Source organism: Phodopus roborovskii, unplaced genomic scaffold, assembly GCF_943737965.1.
Source record: "Phodopus roborovskii unplaced genomic scaffold, PHOROB, whole genome shotgun sequence".
Taxonomy (NCBI): domain Eukaryota; kingdom Metazoa; phylum Chordata; class Mammalia; order Rodentia; family Cricetidae; genus Phodopus; species Phodopus roborovskii.
This window is the reverse complement of record NW_026126448.1, coordinates 1,199,382-1,216,982: the sequence shown is the minus strand read 5'-3', so window position 1 is coordinate 1,216,982 and position 17,601 is coordinate 1,199,382. Positions and strand designations below refer to the sequence as shown.

The following is a 17,601-nucleotide window of genomic DNA, read 5'->3' as shown; positions in this document are numbered from 1 at the left end:
GAAAGCCTTCTAGGATTTGCTGTATCTGCCTAGGTTTAAGGCCCTCACTCACCAGCCCCTCAGGCTCAGAGTGGCGCTGCCCTACCTTGCACTTGACGACAGGCAGCTCGGAAAGAGGGTTCTTCGGGAGTTGGTGCAGCTGTGACCTTGGTTCCCCCGGCAAGACAAAAAGCTCCTTGAGGGCAGGGGCTGGGTCTTCCAGGTCTCTGGTCTCCCCAAGACAGGGCTCAGCCCACACTGGGCGATCAAAGCTGCTGATTGCCTGACAGGGGGATGGACTGGATGACCTTTGAGGTCATTCTCAGCCCCCTGACTCTGCTGAACAACAAAGTGGTCTAACCACTTCATAATCCTTATTTCCCAATATGCCATGGTCTTTTGTGCCTCCAAGCCTTACTTGACTGTCTGGAATGTCATTTCTATTCTTCCTTACCTAAAAATTACTATTTTTAAGGACAGTACATCAGTTACTGTGAGTCATTGTGTACCCCGGTTCCTCAGGCAGAATTAGCATCTCCCCTTCTGTGCTTCCATACCATTCATTCATTCATTCATTCAGTGCTTGTTAGAAGCCAGCTGTCCTATGCTAAGCCCAGGAAAACAGACTGACCACATCAGATCCTGCCCTCAGAGTCTAGAAGGTTAATCACTAAGCAAATGTAGGTGGATTATGGATGTAGAGACCCAGCCAGGAGAGTGTGGGAGAAGAAAGCAAGCCTAGGAAGGCTTCTTAGAAGGGTAGATTCTTCAGCTTCTACCCATGACACTTAGCATCTCTAACTCCCTCACCAGCTACTTGGGAAGCAATGTGTTCCTTTATTACTTCTGAACAATTTGGTATTTAACTGGCATTCAGTTTGTTGGAATTCATATATGTATGGATTAAATAGCCAGTTACCCTTCTGCAGAAAGGCATTTGGCTTCTTAACTGCCAGGAAGAGCCTCTAGGTAAAAGGTGGTCCTGATATTCTGCTATTCCCCCCTCACCTGCTTCAGTATGTCTGTGTTCTCCCAGAGCCAGAACAAGGAAGGGAGGGAGGGAGGGGAGGAGGGAGAGAGGAAGGGAGGGAGAGGGAGGAGGGTTGGAGGGAGGGAGAGGGTGAGAGGACAGAGGGAGGGAAGGAGCGCTCATAATGAGGAACACTTACTGCGGGATAGACGTGGCCAATCTGAGCAGTCCTCCCTATATGAAGCTCATCTTCATCTTCTTCTTCTGTTGTTTTCCTGTACACTGGGTTGTCAAAATTCATGCTCTTGGTGTTCTTCCGCTTCCAGTTTCTCCAGATCAGGTACCCACTCATACACAGCAGGGCTATGACCACTGGAAGGAAGGGCACATCACACAGAAAAATCAGGAGCTCTGGCCCTGCATCAACACAGATCTTGTCATCTCTCCAACTTAGCTACTACCCTTTGCTTCCCAGTCCTGTTTCTGTATGCCCCCTTTCTCCTGCTTTCCTTTATTTGTTCTTCATCTTTTGAGATCCAGCTCAAATGTGACGTCTTTCTCAACTACTCTGGAAAGACTGCTGTTCCCTCAGGCTTTTATTTATTTATTTATTTATTTATTTATATACTTATTTATTTTTTATTTTGGTAAGGTTTGATTTTTGGTTTTTGAGACAGGGTTTCTTTGTGTAACAGCCCTGGCTGTCCTGGAACTCACGCTGTAGAACAGCCTGGCCTGAATTGACAGAGATCCACCAGACTCTGCTTCCCTAATATTGGGATTAAAGGTGTGTGCCACCAACCCCTGGTGTGTTCCTATCTTTAAACATCTGTTCTCCCATTTGGAATGAGCCTTGGAGGGCTGGACTAACTTTAAAAAAGAAATTGATTTTTATCATTTTATTTATGTGGATGTATGTGTGTTTGTGTGAGTGTGTACATATGCACATGTATTTGAGGGTACCCATGGAGACCAGGAAAATGCATCTGATATCTTGGAACTGATGTTACAGATGGTTGTGAGCCACCTGACATAGATGGTAGGAAACAAACTTCACTCTTTTACGAGAGCTGCAAACACTCTTAAGCACTGAGCCATCTCTCCAGCCCAGGGTGTGCTTGCTTATGTTCTCTCTGAGGAGGTGCTCAGTGACACATGCTAAATGGCTGAGAAATGTTTGCTTACACCTAAACCCTAATGCTGCTGCTTCTCTGCAACTCCTTTTGTTTTGTTTTGTTTTGTTTTGTTTTGTTTCGTTTCTTGAGACAGGATTTCTCTGTAGTTTTGGAGCCTGTCCTGGAATTCACTCTTTAGACCAGGCTGGTCTCAAACAGCCTGCCTTTGCCTCCCAAGTGCTGGGATTAAAGGCGTGTACCACCAATGGCCAGCCCATCTGGAACTCTTAAGAAAGGCCCTCTCCCTCAAAATTTCATGTCTTCCCAAAACTAAAGCTCCATTAGATGAAGAGTGCTCTAGAAGGGGATACAGAAAGGCAATATAGGTTTGAGTTGAAGGCTTCAGAGCTAGGTAAAAATACTAAGGAGCTTAATCCTTGTTGGACAGATGGGGAAGTCAAGGCCCAGCACACTCTTTGTCCCTTGTCCAGAGTGAACAAAGGAAAGGGTGCCCTATAGGTCCAGGACCAAGGCCTGGGAAGGAAGCCATGCTTGATTCCAGGGACAGGTCTTCTAGAGCTGGTGGAAGTGCATTCAAAGACTTAGATCAAAATGATGGGGATGGGCAAGAACTCAGTGGCCATGTGGCAACTGCAGAGGCTAACCCAGGGTGGCCTATAGAAGGGAGTTTCCAAGATTGTGTCTACCAAAGTAAGTAGTAGTTCTGAGCATATCAGTGGAAACTTTGATTTCTGTTTGAATAAGAATGCCATAATTAAAGATAGCAATGAGGAAAATTTAGAGTGTTAGAGAAACAGGTGAAAAGACTTTATCAATATTAAAAGATCAATAGCTTTCTTTTTAGTAAGCAGTAACACATTAGAAGGTCACATGTAGTAAATAGCTTACACCTATAATTCCAGCACTCAAAAGTCTGACACAGGAAAATTATCATGAATTTGAGGACAGTCTGGACTACATAGTGAGCTCAGGCAAGTCTGGCTTATAGAGTCACTGCAACCCTGTCCCAAAAAACACCTACCCAAACAAAAATACATAATCCCCCAAATAACCAATTAGAAAATGTCATGGAATAATGAGCACATTCATAATAGCCCCGTAGAAGTTACAAAACACCTGGAATAACCTAACAAGAAGTAGGCAAATGCCATATGATCTATCAAGTTCTGCTAAAGGACTTAAGTGAAGGCTGAAATAGAGATGTCAGGTCCTAGATAGGAAAGTTTGATACTGTAAAAGTGTAAATTCCCCTACATAAATGTATATATCCAAAGCATGTTCAATGAAAATGCTATCATAAATTTTACAAAATAGCACAATTATTCTAAAGTTCATCCAGAAGAGAAGCCAGATAAAAAACATTTAAGAAAATGTTACAAGAATCACATTTCATAAAGTATTGATAGTCAGATAATAGGTGAAGGGACTGTACAGGCTAGCATGTATAGCCACACAAAGATGATCACTCAAGTCAGAATAAATGATGGATCCCTAAATATAATGGGTTTGAAGAATCTATATACAGCTATTAAAAACAGCCATAGATTAGAACTGGTATATCAATTAGAAAAGAAAACAAAGTTAAATCTCTGCCTCATTCCATACTCTAAAATATAAATATACAAGCACTGAAAAGAATTTAAATTAGAAGAAGAAAATATTAGGAGACATTTTAATAATTCAGAATGGAGTAGGCCTTTCTAAGCAAGATAGAAAATCCAGAACTCACAAAAGATAACAGATGACACTTAAAAAATGTAAATTTATGAATGATAAAAGATACCATGAGCAAATTTAAAATCAAGTGTCAGACTGGGAGAAAATATTTGTTTAAATATTATTATGGTTTTAATATTTATTATGTATTTCTACAAATAAGATAGCTGAAAGAAAAAATTAGATTGTGAGTAGGCAAATCATACAGAACAAAATGCAAATAAATGGTCAGGGAGCTTATGAAAATCTAACTCTATTTCTTGTAGAAATAATACTCATCCTTTCCCCTTCAGATTAGTAGACATTTAAATATTGATTCTTTCAGAGGGAGTTATAGCAACCAGAAAGCATGAATAGATGGCAGGAATAGGGTCACTCAAAACAAACTAGAATAGTCGTCTCTCCACCATTTTGTGTTGACCCCTTTCAAGACCGATTTGAATATTATCTTCTCTAGAACCATCACTTTTACTCTGGGACTACCTTTCTGTTTCCTTCACAGGAATATCAGGGTGCTGTTGTAACACACTTATGTATCTGTTATGCCTTTTATAGCACATTATATATACTGTGCACTAGGAGCTACTGCATGTAATTTATAAAAGGACAGAGTCTTTAAGGGAGATGTCCTAGCTAATCTTATGTCAACTTGACACAAACTAGAGTAATCTGAAAGGAGGGAGTCTCAATTAAGAAAATTCCTCCAGTCAGGCAGTGGTGGCACATGCCTTTAATCCCAGCATTTGGGGAGATGTATGTGGATCTCTGTGAGTTTGAAGTCAGCCTGCTCTACAGAGTGAGTTCCAAAATAGACAGGGCTACACAGAGAACTACCCCCACCCCTAGAAAAAAAAAAGATTGAGCTATAGGTAAATCTGTAAAGCATTTTTCTTAATGATTGATGGAGGAGGGCCCAGTTCATTGTGGGTGGGGCCATCCCTGGGCTGGTGGTCCTGGATTCTATAAGCAGGTTGAGCAAGCAAGTAAGTGCAAGCCAGTAAGCAGCACTCCTCCATGGCCTCTGCATCAGCTCCTGCCTCCAGGTTCCTGCCCTGTTTGAGTTTCTGTCCTGATTTTCTTCAATGATGAACAGTGATGTGGAGTATAAGCCAAATAAACCCTTTCCTTCCCAAGTTGCTTTGGTCATGGTATTTTGTCACAGCAATAATAGCCTAAGACAGGAGATAAACCTAAGAATGGGCAATCTAAATAAAAAATACTGCTAAGATATGAGGCAGGTATGAGAGAATGGAGATATATATATATATATATATATATATATGAATATCAGAGAGAGAGAGTGTGTGTGTGTGTGTGAGTCAGCCCTAGGTTCTGAGTCTTAACCAGGATTGCTCTGCATTCTGAACTCCCAGACTCTCCCCGTGCCTCGCCCACTCCTGGCTTTGCTCATGCTTTGCAATGTTTAGGCTGCTCGTGATTCTTCATCTGACAAACCCACCTCCAGGATTATTTCCAGTGGGAAACCTTGCCTGTATTCTTCCCTTCTAGACCAAGTGATTCCTTGGCATTCCCACTCAACTCAGTAACATAGCTTACTCTTACTCAGTAACATAGCTTAAAATTTGCCATGTCCTAATGAACTTACCTGCGTTATATGTGTCCTTTGGATAAGACTGATGCTTTTTAAAATTACACTTATTTGGGAGGGAGCAGGTGGGCAATGCATGCTACACAGTAGGTGGGGTGTGTGAGATCAGAGGACAAGCTGCAGGAACCAACTCTCCTTCCACCATGTATGTGACTTCCAGGGATAGAACTCAGCTAGTCAGCCTTGGTGACAAGTGTTTTACCCACTAAGTTACCTTGCTAGACCATAGACTTATCGGACAGAACCATGTCTTACATGTTCTTTCACTACTTTCCCTTTCCTTATTAGGGTTTGGCACATAATAGCTGCTTGATAAGTGTTTATTGAAAACCAAAGAGAAGGAAAACAAGATAGGAGTATTATTTCAAGAAATGGCAAGTAGTTTGTTCATTGGTTAACAAACATATAATTCCCTGTCATGTGCCAGCCATTGCTGGGAGGTGGGAGAGTGGTGAGAAAGAGATACCAGCTGGATCCTCAGGGAGCGTTCATTTGGTCTTTACATGATGGGAGTCTGTGGTGTGTGTGGGGGGGGGGGGACACGCCAGGAAGATGCACCTGGATGTTCTCATAGGGCCAGAAGCTGAAGAGCACTGTGTGCCATGCAAGAACCCAAATTGAACCAGGCAGCATGCCAAGTTCTTTATCCCTCTAGTGTCTTTCCCAAAGCTAGAGCAAAGAGTCCTTTTACCCCACAGTGATTGGGGCCACACTCACCTATGGGCACGATGATCCCAATGACAGCAGCAGTGACTGTTGAGCCCATCTGGCTGCCTTCATTCCCATCTGTAAAACACCAGCATTTAAAGAATGATGTTCTATCACTGTAATTCTGAGTCCTTACTAGCCTCAAGCTGTAAGACCCATCCAACCTCTTGTCCTCACTCTAAAATAATGGTCCCAGCTATTATGTAATAATTCAGCGTTACTAAATTTTATCAAAATTCTTGAAGCAAATAGGCCAGAAGTTATTTCTGTTTCACATATGGCAAACTAAATTTTGATAAATGCAGAGTTAGGCTTGAACTCAGGACTCATGACCCAAGCCCCATACTCTTCCATAACATCAGGATCATAGGAAGCTGGGGTCCTGTGCACGGCAGGTGAGTGCTTAGTCTCCTTGTTGCTGCTAGGGTCAGCTGTCTTTTTCATACAAAATCCAATACATTGTCGTCACTGTTTTTGGTGGGCTGCCTGTTATATGCATTATTAGCTTGTTTTTCTAACAGATTAAAATGTGATACACTAGAATGTAGTAGAGTGTAATCAGAAGCATAGGGCTTCTGGGTCAGGTTTCCTGGGTTCAAATTCTATGTCTGTTATTCATTACCTGTGTGACACTGTGAATATTAGACATATAATATATATTATATTTATCTTAAAATATTTTCTATCTCCTCAGAATACATTTAAGGATTAAATGAGGTAATTCATGTAAGATACTTACCACAATGTCTAGCGAGCCTTACCTAATTCAAGAAGGTAGTGAGGGGGGTAGGAATTGTTATAAGAACTAATGTGTTAGTCAGGCATGGTAGTGCATGCATAGAACCTACCACTCAGGATGGTAAGGAAAAAAGACCTCCAGTTCAGACTAGCGTAGGCTACATAGTGAGACCCTATCTCTAAATAAAGGGTTCTTGTTGTTGTTGTTAAAGGCACATAAAAGCACATTCTTAAACTGAAGAGTGCTTGGAAAATATCCTGTGTTTTAAATAAATTTCATTTGCTAACTCACAACCATCTTCCCTGTGCCACTGTACAGTATTATCCCCTGGGATCCCATGAGAGCCTTCTGACGTGTGAAGAGGAACATCTAGCCATATTTGCTCCACATAAGGTGATGAGTGCTCCCTGGCAATGTCCCCAAACCCATCCCCTCAGTCTATTTCTCCAAGTTACCTCAGGCAAACCTGACTAATCAGAGAGTAGGCTGCTTTAAAAAGCTAACTGGAGGGGGCTGCAGAGATGGCTCACTTGTTAGGTGCTTGCCGTGTAAGAATGAGGATCTAAATTCTGCTCCCGTACATGTAAAGCCAGGCATGGCATCACGTGTCCGTAGTACCAGCACTGAGAAGGCAGAGTCAGGAGGAAACCTGAAGTTTGCTGGCCAGCCAGTTTAGCTCAATCAATGAGCTCCAGGTTCTGTGAGAGACTCTGCCTCAAGAATTAAGATGGACAAGTACTGAGAAGGCTCTCAAAGTTGATCCCTGGCCTTTACATGCACACACACACACATGTGCACACACACACACATGAACATGAATACACACACCAAAAAAAGAAAAGAAAAAAAAAGAAAGAAAAAAGAAAAAGATTTCAAAACAAAACTAGCTAATTGGAAGCAGTGCTGTCCTCTTGCTGTGATGTGCTAGAACTTGCTGAGGCCTGTGACAAATGCTCAGAGCTCTGTCCCAGATGAGAGGAAATGGGATTCCACCTCCCCTGCAAATGTCAGGGTGAGTACTCTATTCTTAGAATCCAGTTTCTGCTGGCAAAACAGTCCTGACCTGAAGGGTGTCACCAGGTTGCTTGGTTTCTGGGCCAGCCATGTATGGAAGAAAAAAAAAAAAATGCGAAGGATGGTTTAGCTTTTAAAATGAACTTACCCTAGTAATTACAAAGGTATTTTCTGGTTAATGAGATAGAGCAGTTCCAACAGAGACAATTACTGCTTCCAATGATTTAGGAAGTGGTGAGCTTGATTATTTTATCCCAGGGTTTGGAAACAGGCACAAGCAGATCACATTATGGATGTTACTGTCTAGGCAGCTCACCAAGGCTGCTGGTAGCTCAGATTGGAGCTTTCCAAACTTGAAGACATCCACCTCAGGAACTCATACACTGACATACACCTAGGCAGCAGGTGCTTCCATTTACAATGCCTCTTTCACCCCACCCCCTCTTAAGGCGGGGTCTTACCATGTTGCCTGGAAAACTCTATGTAGACCAGGCTGACCTGAAACTCACAGAGATGCACCTGCCTCTGTCTCCTGTGTGCTGAAATTAAAGACACGCACCACCATACCAGGCCCCTTTGCCTCTCCTGACCATCTTGAGAAATGGATAGCTTATTATTTGCTCTTTTTAGGAGAAGAAACTGAGGCTCAGGGACGTGATGAATATTTGCCTTCAAGCCCTCTGAAAGTTATGAACACCCAAGTTTCCTCAATCCAGAATGGCCCATTCCCTCCCCTACTTCCTCCTAAGAGGTAGGCATTACTTAGTCCTGGTAAGATATCCCTTCCCGGCCACCCCCAACCTTCATCTTGGTTTCCATAGGACTCCCCCAAGTCATGAAAAAATGCAGCGGCGTTTCCTTACAGTGCTGGGAGTGGTTGCTGGTTGCAGGGCTTAGGGTAGATGGGCTGATGCTGGGAGCCCTGGGAACACTAACTGAGTTTGGGACAGCAGCTGTCCAGCTTGGTGTCTCTGTACTGTGGTTCTGGTAGGTAGGGTCATGGATAGTTGTTCCAGCAGCTCTTGTGGTGGTGGGTACTGTCCTTGTCATAGCAGAGGCTAACGTTGTAGTTGAGGTAGACTGAGGTGCTAGGAGGGAAACACCAGACAGAGCCGTTTGTTTAGTGCCTAACATTTGCTGCTATGAGTTACATGGAGGGACTCATCCTCTGTGTTTAGCTCAGATACCACTTTTGTGAAACTTTCCCTCATCCCCCTGAATAGGCCATGATCTTCTCTTCAGCTGAATCCTGAAATCCTAGCACTTCCCTTTGATTTGATGAGTCAGTGAAACAGTGCTGTAGAAATAAGTGTGGAAGAGGCCTCTGTAAAAGACTAAAGCGAGCAGAAATCATACAAATCTATAAGCATTTTATCCTAATATATGGGTACATTATTAGGTTTAAATTCTTTGCATTAAACAATTGGACCTGGCCATTAAAAGTGATGCAGTAGACTTAGTGTTCAAGCCAATGGCATTGGCTGTACATGGAGATGGGAAATCAACCCCATTCATGAGGATCAAGTGCTGTCCCACCATTAGTTATAATTGTACTGCAAGGGCTTCTGTGCAATGTGCTAGGTCTAGGTAAGAAACAGGCAAGCACAGCCACCTGTGTAGAAACAGTTAGTGGAGATGTGGAGATCAAGGGTTCTTAACTAGCTTTCTTTGATTTTTTTTAAAAGAAGATTTATTTGTTTTGTTTTATATCTGTGGGTGTTTTGTCTGTACACCATGTGCTTGCCTGGTACCCTCAGAAGAAGGCATCAGGATTGGATCACCTGGAGCTGGATTAAGGATGGCCATGAAGCACCATATGTGTTAGAAACTGAACCAGGGTCCTCTGCGAGAGCAACAAATGCTCTCAACCACTGAGCCCTCTCCAGCCCCATTAACTCGAGGTTTTCAAGGGATTCCAGAAACTTCCTGAAAGTTGGATTTAAAATACTTTATGGGTATATGCACTTTTCTGGGAGACAGGAGAGCCTTAGATGGCTTCCAGGAACTCAAGTGTTCAAGGAAGGTTAAAAAAGAGGAATATGCAAATGTGACAAGCAACCAGGGAAGACAGGAAAACCAAGAACATATTGTGTCCTAGAAGCCAAGGGCAATGTCTGTCACTAACCTCGGTAGCATCTCTTCATGTCTGGGCCCAGCCACATTGTGTCAGGACAGGCACATGTGTACTTGGGAGAGTGGTTGGAGATCTGAGGAGCAGGAAGGCACAGGTATTCACAGCCACCATTAGGCTGGGCACTCAGTTCACAGGCATCTGGAGCTAATGGCAAGGGGAGGGCGAGACAGACACAATGTTGGGATGTTGAAAGGCCATGCCAGGTCCTCTTGTCTACCAATAATGAGATTCCACAACTGGACTTGCTAGGAAATCTTTCTCTTATGTGGGTACCTACCAGCACAGTACTTGGTACTTTATTCTTACTCTCATTCCGTTCTTATAGTTCTGAGAGGTAAGTGTTATGTTCCTGACTAAAAGGTAAGCCTATGCTCAGAGAACAAATGTACAAATCACAACTCTAGGAATTTTGTAGACAAGACTTTAAATTGAGGTATACTGATTCCCAAAGTAAAACTACTGCCCCCTTTACTGTTTTTGCCTTGATTTTTCCTCCTCTGTGTTTCATGCCATCTCTTTAAATTCCTAGAAATGAGGCACCAAACTTATCTCCTTGCCCCTCTTTGCTGTCCCCCTCACCCTGGCAGCCAGTACCTGTTACAGTTAGTAGTGATAGAGGAAGAGACATCCTAGCAGTAAGATGACTAGATCTGTTCCCAGTGAGCCACCTGGCTTGCTGTAAAGCCTTAAGACACATTGGTTTATATTGCTGCAAAATGGGTGTGAGATGTGTCACAACTTAAAGAACTTTGCAGTCACATAGACCTGAGTTTGTATTTTTGTTCTTTCACCTGGTAACATTGAGCTTTAGTTTCCTTGGTTATTGAATGAGAAAAAGTAATAAAGTACCTGTTAAAGTATTGGCAAAACTAGGAAACTTATGTGTTCATTTCTTCCTAGCCTTGCTTCACACAGAAGCTGAAGCAAAATGAGACACAATATGGCAACATTTTCTACAAGAGGGATTATTGTATCCCTGTGGATGCTGGATCATGGCATGAATGGAAGGAAACAGAGCCTGCCAAGTGGCAGGAGAGGACACAGGCAGGCAGCCAGGGACTGGGAAAGCCTTACTTACCTGTTGGCTGCTTCAGCTCATGGAAGATTACTATGTCATGTGGGTTATTGAGGTTCTCAGCCAGGATGGAGATTTCCAGGCCATTGAGCCTATTTGCACTGAAAATGGCCTCATTCTCCAGATCTGTCCAGAATACTTTGTCCTGTGGAACACAGATGTAAAGGATAGGGAGCCCAGAATCCCCATGATCCCAGTCTTAGGGCCTAGCCCCAAATCAGTGATGGGAGGAACTGACTTGAGAGCTCCTCAGAGTTACTTACCCTGCCCACAGGTTTTCAGAGGATGTTTTGCCTCTGATGATGATGCAAACTCTCCTAGTTTCCTTCTATCTTAGATGATTATTTGGTGATTCTGTGCTTTGACCAGAAGGCCAAACCTACTCTAAGGCTGAGCTAAGCTTACTCCCTGGAGCCAAAAGAAAACCAAGGTTTGGTCTCTATAGCTAATACCATTCCTGTGGCTTGGGACTAAGATCAGAAGGAATGTGTGAATTCCTGAGGGTGAGCTGCTATTGAGCCTCCGGGGAGGATACATACAAGTTTATATGGTTAGTCCATAGAAACTTAGATATGCATCTGTAGGCAAATCCACAATTACTGATACAATCATACATCTTGTTTTCAGATCCATCTATACTCACAAAGACATGAATAAAGTCCCTCTATCAGTGTGCATACACATAAGACTACCCACATGGGAACATACACTTTTACTCTGGTGCATTTATGTAGATACCTGCACATACACATACTTTACATATGCCAGGGAAATGCTCAAGTATACATCCATGTCCAGTTTACTTGAGTTGAAGCAGGGGCTGGATTTGGAGGAGATACTTTTCTCACAAGTTCAAGGATTACTGAATGGAGCTGTTCTAAGAAAATACTGCTCTTGTTCACCACAGGCCATCATCTCCTCACTCTGCCTTCCCATGGTGGCAGGGTTAGTTTTGGGAAGAGTTGGAAGAGTTTAAGAAACTCTGGTAGGTTCTGGCTTCCTTATTTCTCAAGAAGAAAGGATGTCAGGGTCAGAGCAGATGGGTTTCTTGACTACCTTCTTGAGAGCTTCTTGAGAGTTTGGATAGTGTCTGATTTACTTCTATGGCCACAGGATTCCACAAAGATCAACAGAAATGAGCTGAACTGCATAGCATCCATATATACATCTCCTATACTAAATGATTCTAAGGAAAAACATATTCCTTTCCCCCTTCCTCTTTTTGTTAGGTGCCTTTTGTATATAAGATATAGTGCTAGGTGATAAGGATGTGGAGAGGAAGCATCTGTGCTGAATAATTTACCTGTGACATTCTCTGAATCAGGCTCTTGGGGAGAGCAAACACAGGAAAGGCTGCCAGGCAGGCTGAGCTGCAGTACCTCTGTGTAGGCAGCTCTCAGAGCATATACAAACATGTCAGTTGACTTCCCTGTCCTTTTGTTTCCCTTTGGACAAGTCTCAGAGCAGCATCCTATTTGAACAAGCCTTTTCTAGGTTTCAGATTCCCAGCAGGGTCATGCCTACCCCCTTAGGGCTCACCTCAAATACAGCTATCCCAAAGGGGTGACTCAGGAAGTCAGTGGAGAAAATCAGCATCTTTCTGTTGCCTCCATTGAAGTCAATGCTGGATAGCTGGTGCAGCTTGGAGTCCACCCAGTACAAACGCTGGCTCAGCAAGTCTTGGGGAGGAGGGATCAGGGTTGACAACAGTTACTGCAGTTACCTCTCTGTCCCACTGTACACTTCTCTACCCACATTCCCAGGCCTCACACTGAACTTAGCCTGAGGGAACAAAGACACTTGGCTACCATTGTCAGGGTGAGTTCTAGTGCAGGCTCCCAACTCAGGTAGATAGGCAGGGCTCACCCAGGGTGATTCCATTGGGCCATTCAATATTGTCTGAAACCAGTGTTTGCCGGTCTGCACCATTGAGCCCAGATTTCTCAATCTTTGCCTGGAAGCCCCAGTCAGACCAGTACATGAACCTGAAAGATAGAAGAGCCCGAATTTAACTTCTTGTTTGGGGAAAATTGGGATGGTCTGCGTCACACAGGCTTGGTGACCTACTGAATAGTTGGGAATTATATTTAATGGGGAAACTTCTGAAATCCTTTGGAACTATCAAATCTTATAATTAGCAAGCACTTTTAACTTCCTCATGAGAGCCTAAAGGAGCTCAGCTAAACCCCCGATCTACCCAGTCTCAGCTGAATAGCCTGTGAGCCCAGCCCTAGAAGATCTGTGTGGGAAGGGTTCTTGCAAACCTCTTCTGACTTACAGAGAAGACGGAAGATGACCATCCTCAGTCCCCTGCTCCTAGACTCTCATTTCTGCTAGAGATGATAGCAGCCCACTGTTCTGATTCTCACTTTCATGAGGTTGCTTTCAATAGCTGACCTCAATTTAAGAGGGTTTTCTTATCCCTTCTTAACAACCAAGGACAAGGAAGAAGGAACAGTTCTACTGAGGGAGGAAGAAGGTATTGTTTCGTTCAGGATTCCTAAGCCCGGATCCAGGTGTCCCAGAATAAAGCAGCCTGGGTGGTAATGGGCCCACATACTGAGCAACAAGGGTGGGGAGGGGTGAGGAGGTAGGAGCAGATCAGCCCCAGAAACCTTAGTCTTCAAGTCTCACTGGTTGTACTGAATGCATGGTTTATGTAACCCCATGGTTTATTTCCCCACTGGGGAAAGCTGTAGGGAAACAGACGAGATTATGAGGGAAAACTCCATTGTGTAATGGGTAGGAAGGTATCCCACAATGAAATAGTCTCCATGAAAAGTAATGATTGCTCTGTCCCTGAAAAAGGTCAAGCAGCTGCTAGATACCCACTTACAGAGGCCTGAAGGGCCTCTACCCCGGAAACTACTTCCAGGAATCTCTGGTCCCGTAGTATTCCAAGATGTGCCATTTCAGTGATACAGTGAATGAGCCAAGAGTCCAGGGGAGATCTCTGGTGACTAATGCCCAATACTGTGGCTGGAGACAAATAGGATGAGAACTGTTTGGACTTCCTTTCCTGTGTCTTACTGGCCTACAGGCTTCTTGAACCCTTGACTGCTCTTATAACAGACACATGGGAACACCTATGCAGGTGAAATGGAAAGTTTGAATGGGGAAACTCACCCTCGCAGGGGGTCAACAGCAATGGCTCTGGGTTCACTGAGTTCACGGCTGAAGAGAGTACATCGGCGGCGGCCATCACTTGTGGCTACTGAGATGGTCTTATTGCCTGAGTCTGTCCAGTAGATGTGCTTATGGACCCAGTCCACTGCCAGGCCCTCTGGAGAGTGCAGCTGCTCATCAATGAGGACCACTTGCTCGTCCGGGATACTGGCCTTGTCCATGTGGGCGCTTAGGAGAAAGCAGGGCTGGCCATGGGCAGATGCTCCACCCATGGGCCCATGTGGAGCTGCCTCTGCAACCCTCCCCTTTTTGTCTCCTCTCTGTGCCATGGTAGTGGGTTTTAGAGGAACTTGACTAATCTCCACTCAACACATTCCTTGAGCCACCAGGGTAGGGACACAGGCGGAATCAGTTAGTTAGTCTCTGGCCTGGTGGAGCTCAATTAGTGGAGGAAGAAGCTTGCAGGTAGATACAATGCAGTGTGGAAGCTACAGCAGCAGGGAAAGGGAGACTACATCATCCTGCAGAGCGGGAGAAGCCTTGTGGTTGAGTCCCGAAGGACTATCTCACCAAGGACACAAAAGATGGGGCCATACATACAAAGAGACCAGTGTATATAAGTGTAGAAGTGAGCATGTTCTGGAAAGATGCAGTGTTTGCTGTGGTAGGGCTGCTTATGGGATGCAAAACTGGAAGTAAGTGCAGGCAAGAACCACATCCTGACAGCTCTGAGTCCATCGCTAAAGAACTGGATCTATCTTGGGGCAAGAGTGAGACAGGTAGCTGGGAATGTCAGGTCACTGTGACACCTGTGGAGTGGATGGTTTGAAAGGAAGGCAACGAAGGAAGGGAAAGGGATTGGGGGGGGAAGGTTGTGACATGCAGAGGGATAGAGAGGGTCTGCAGGAGGCTGTGCAGTGCAAGGGGGACTACACAAACACATGGCGGGTGATGGGGTGGGGGAGCACTAGCAAGACTTTACTTCACAAATGCTGTTGTCACCCTCACCCTTCGCCATGCTCTCTCCAAGTTAGTACTTCCATACTGTCCCCTGCCATCATCCATAATTCTGACTATGCAGTCCTGGCATTCTCTCACGGTCCTGACTAAAAAGCATTCTTAGATAGCCCATGAGCACCTTTACTTAAATGTGTTGCAAACTGTTCATCCGTATTCCTGTTCCTCAACCACAGACTGCCCAACCCCTGACCTCCTATGTGTCCCAAATAAAAGAATAGCACAGCTGGTAAAAACCCCAAGCCTGAGTCCTGAGACTCCCCAAATTAACCTGTGAGTTAGTCTAGGCAATGCCTCATTCAACCCCATACCAAGTCTCTCATCAAATCCAGCTTCCCAGTAACATTTGTTGGGCAGGCCCTAGCTGCCTCTATATGTAAGGCAGGAACTCGGTATGCATGTGTGGGTTGTGGGAAGCAGGAATCTAGCTGTCAGTAAATCACACTTGGCAGTCGCTTCTGTCTTTTCATCTACCCACCCACCCTCCCATCCAGTCTTTCTTTCCACAGTGACTCATGGTCTATCCAGTGCCTGGTTTATCAGCAGTCCTGCCAAGTGGATCTCAAAGGCAACAAACAAAAAATGATATTAGCTGTCCAAGGAGGCCCAGATATGCAAATATGGCACCTGAGACAGACCTAAGAGAGAACTTTTTCAAGAGTTCAAGGAGTTTCCCAAGTGCTAAAGTCCACTGCTGAAGTCACAGTCAATAATCAGAGTATCCCAGCGAGAACTGGGTACTACCCTCCAGGAAGGCTTTCTAACTGCCAAATTAGGTCAGAGGCCTCCTTTCTGCCTTCATCTCATAGCTGTAAAAAGGTGTCCCACTAGTTATATGTGGGATCCTCCAAGCAGAGAATCAGATCTTAGTCATCTTGAGTCCCCAGGGTCCAGAAAACAGATTTGTGGCCTGATTTGTAGTTTTCCATTGAGAGGGAGGGCCCTTTCCCTTTCCCTTTGTCCTGTACTTCACTGTTAGGCCAACAGGGGTCAGACACAGTCTAGGATGTGGGCTCCAGGTGGTTTTCCCACTAGAGCTCTCAGCTGGTCCAGGTTGACTGTGATTCTGCATCCCTCCTCAAGCCCAGCTTTCTCCTGAGAGGCAGAGGCCATGCTTCCTCTGCTCTGTAAACAGCCCTCCCTCAAGTCTCTCAAGGTCGGCTTCAGGGTACATGCCACTTACCTATAGATCTTGCGATAGGAAAGGTCGCACCAGTATATTCGATTGGTAGCTACTTCCACATCCAGTGACACAACATTTTTGAGCATGGGGATGAGACGCGAGTAGTCCCGCTTCACCAGGTCTATTCTTCGTACCTCATGCCGATTGGTGAAGATTAGGGATGGGCTCTTGCCAGCTGCCATGCAAGGGATCAGTGTCAATGTCAATGGAGGAAGCAGAGAGTCCATAGAGAGCAAGTCGCTGCCATTAGTTTGCTGGGTGAGGCCTCATTTTCCTATGAAGTAGGGTGACAGTCCTACTTCACAGGCCAGAAGGGCAGATGAAATAATGAGTACCAACACACAGCAGAAGCGCCATTCTCTTTTAGAGACAAATCCCCAAGTCCATGACTTGCAGTGTCCTCAAGCCTGCACTGAGGCCGTTTGCAGCATAACCCTGCCGCCTCTCTAGCCCATCAGCCTTTCTTCCATCCTGGGTTCCAGCTAAACTACCTGCCATTCTGATTTTTCCCAGCCAAGCTTCACTGCCCCAGGTCCTTTTCAGGTCTCTCCCCTGTCCCAGAATGTGTTTCTTTACAGCAATCACTACCCTTTCTGCTTGGGGCACCACTTGCCATCCTGCAAGAATGGCCCACCTGAGCAAAAGGTGCTGGAAAGATAGCCCAGTGGGCTGGGTTAAGCTTGTTGAACATCTACAGAGACCGTATATATGTGGCATCTAATAAGATTACATACATACACTAGACAACATACAACTGGCCATGTATTATCAAACCTATTTTTAGATTTGGAAGATCATGTGGGACCTATATATTTTTGACTTCCATGTGGAAGGTCACTGCCCCAGAGGTCTTTAAGGACCTTGCACTGCCCCCACCCCTGGATGGTTTTGAGATGTATCAGGAAATTCTCAGGCACAGTTCCCATGTTTTCCAGTACACATGTCATTCAACCCCCCTGGTCCCTGTTTCTGTGAATTTATGTCAGGGTAATAGAGACAGGATGGGCCCAGTAGGAGTTGGAGATGCATAGTGTACACACATTTATACTTTGTGTAGTGATGGAAACTATTTCAAGGCAGAAGGGTAAGAGGGAAGTGGTGATACAAATAGTAGGGGAAATGGGCCTCAAAGTGGTGCAGGAAATATCAGTTCTAGGTTCTAGGCCTGCTCTGTCACCAACAAGCCAGAGCTTTC

The 17,601-nt window shown here is 44.6% G+C and overlaps 1 protein-coding gene across 14 annotated transcripts in view; it reads right to left on the bottom strand.

Moving 5' to 3' along the window:
* The window catches only part of Lrp8 (LDL receptor related protein 8), a 68,184-nt gene that overhangs the window by 3,656 nt on the left and 46,927 nt on the right, over positions 1 to 17,601 (bottom strand). For 9 of the 14 annotated variants that reach the window (XM_051188385.1, XM_051188386.1, XM_051188389.1 and 6 more), the window contains 10 exons: positions 16,407 to 16,581; positions 14,207 to 14,434; positions 12,947 to 13,065; positions 12,620 to 12,759; positions 11,084 to 11,225; positions 9,997 to 10,149; positions 8,735 to 8,959; positions 6,128 to 6,196; positions 1,149 to 1,321; positions 86 to 262 (listed from right to left, as the gene is read on the bottom strand). In XM_051188385.1, coding sequence (XP_051044342.1) covers positions 86 to 262; positions 1,149 to 1,321; positions 6,128 to 6,196; positions 8,735 to 8,959; positions 9,997 to 10,149; positions 11,084 to 11,225; positions 12,620 to 12,759; positions 12,947 to 13,065; positions 14,207 to 14,434; positions 16,407 to 16,581 — 1,601 coding nt within the window. The remainder of the gene's footprint in view (positions 1 to 85; positions 263 to 1,148; positions 1,322 to 6,127; positions 6,197 to 8,734; positions 8,960 to 9,996; positions 10,150 to 11,083; positions 11,226 to 12,619; positions 12,760 to 12,946; positions 13,066 to 14,206; positions 14,435 to 16,406; positions 16,582 to 17,601) is intronic. The other 5 variants (XM_051188391.1, XM_051188394.1, XM_051188398.1 and 2 more) reach the window with 3 other exon arrangements.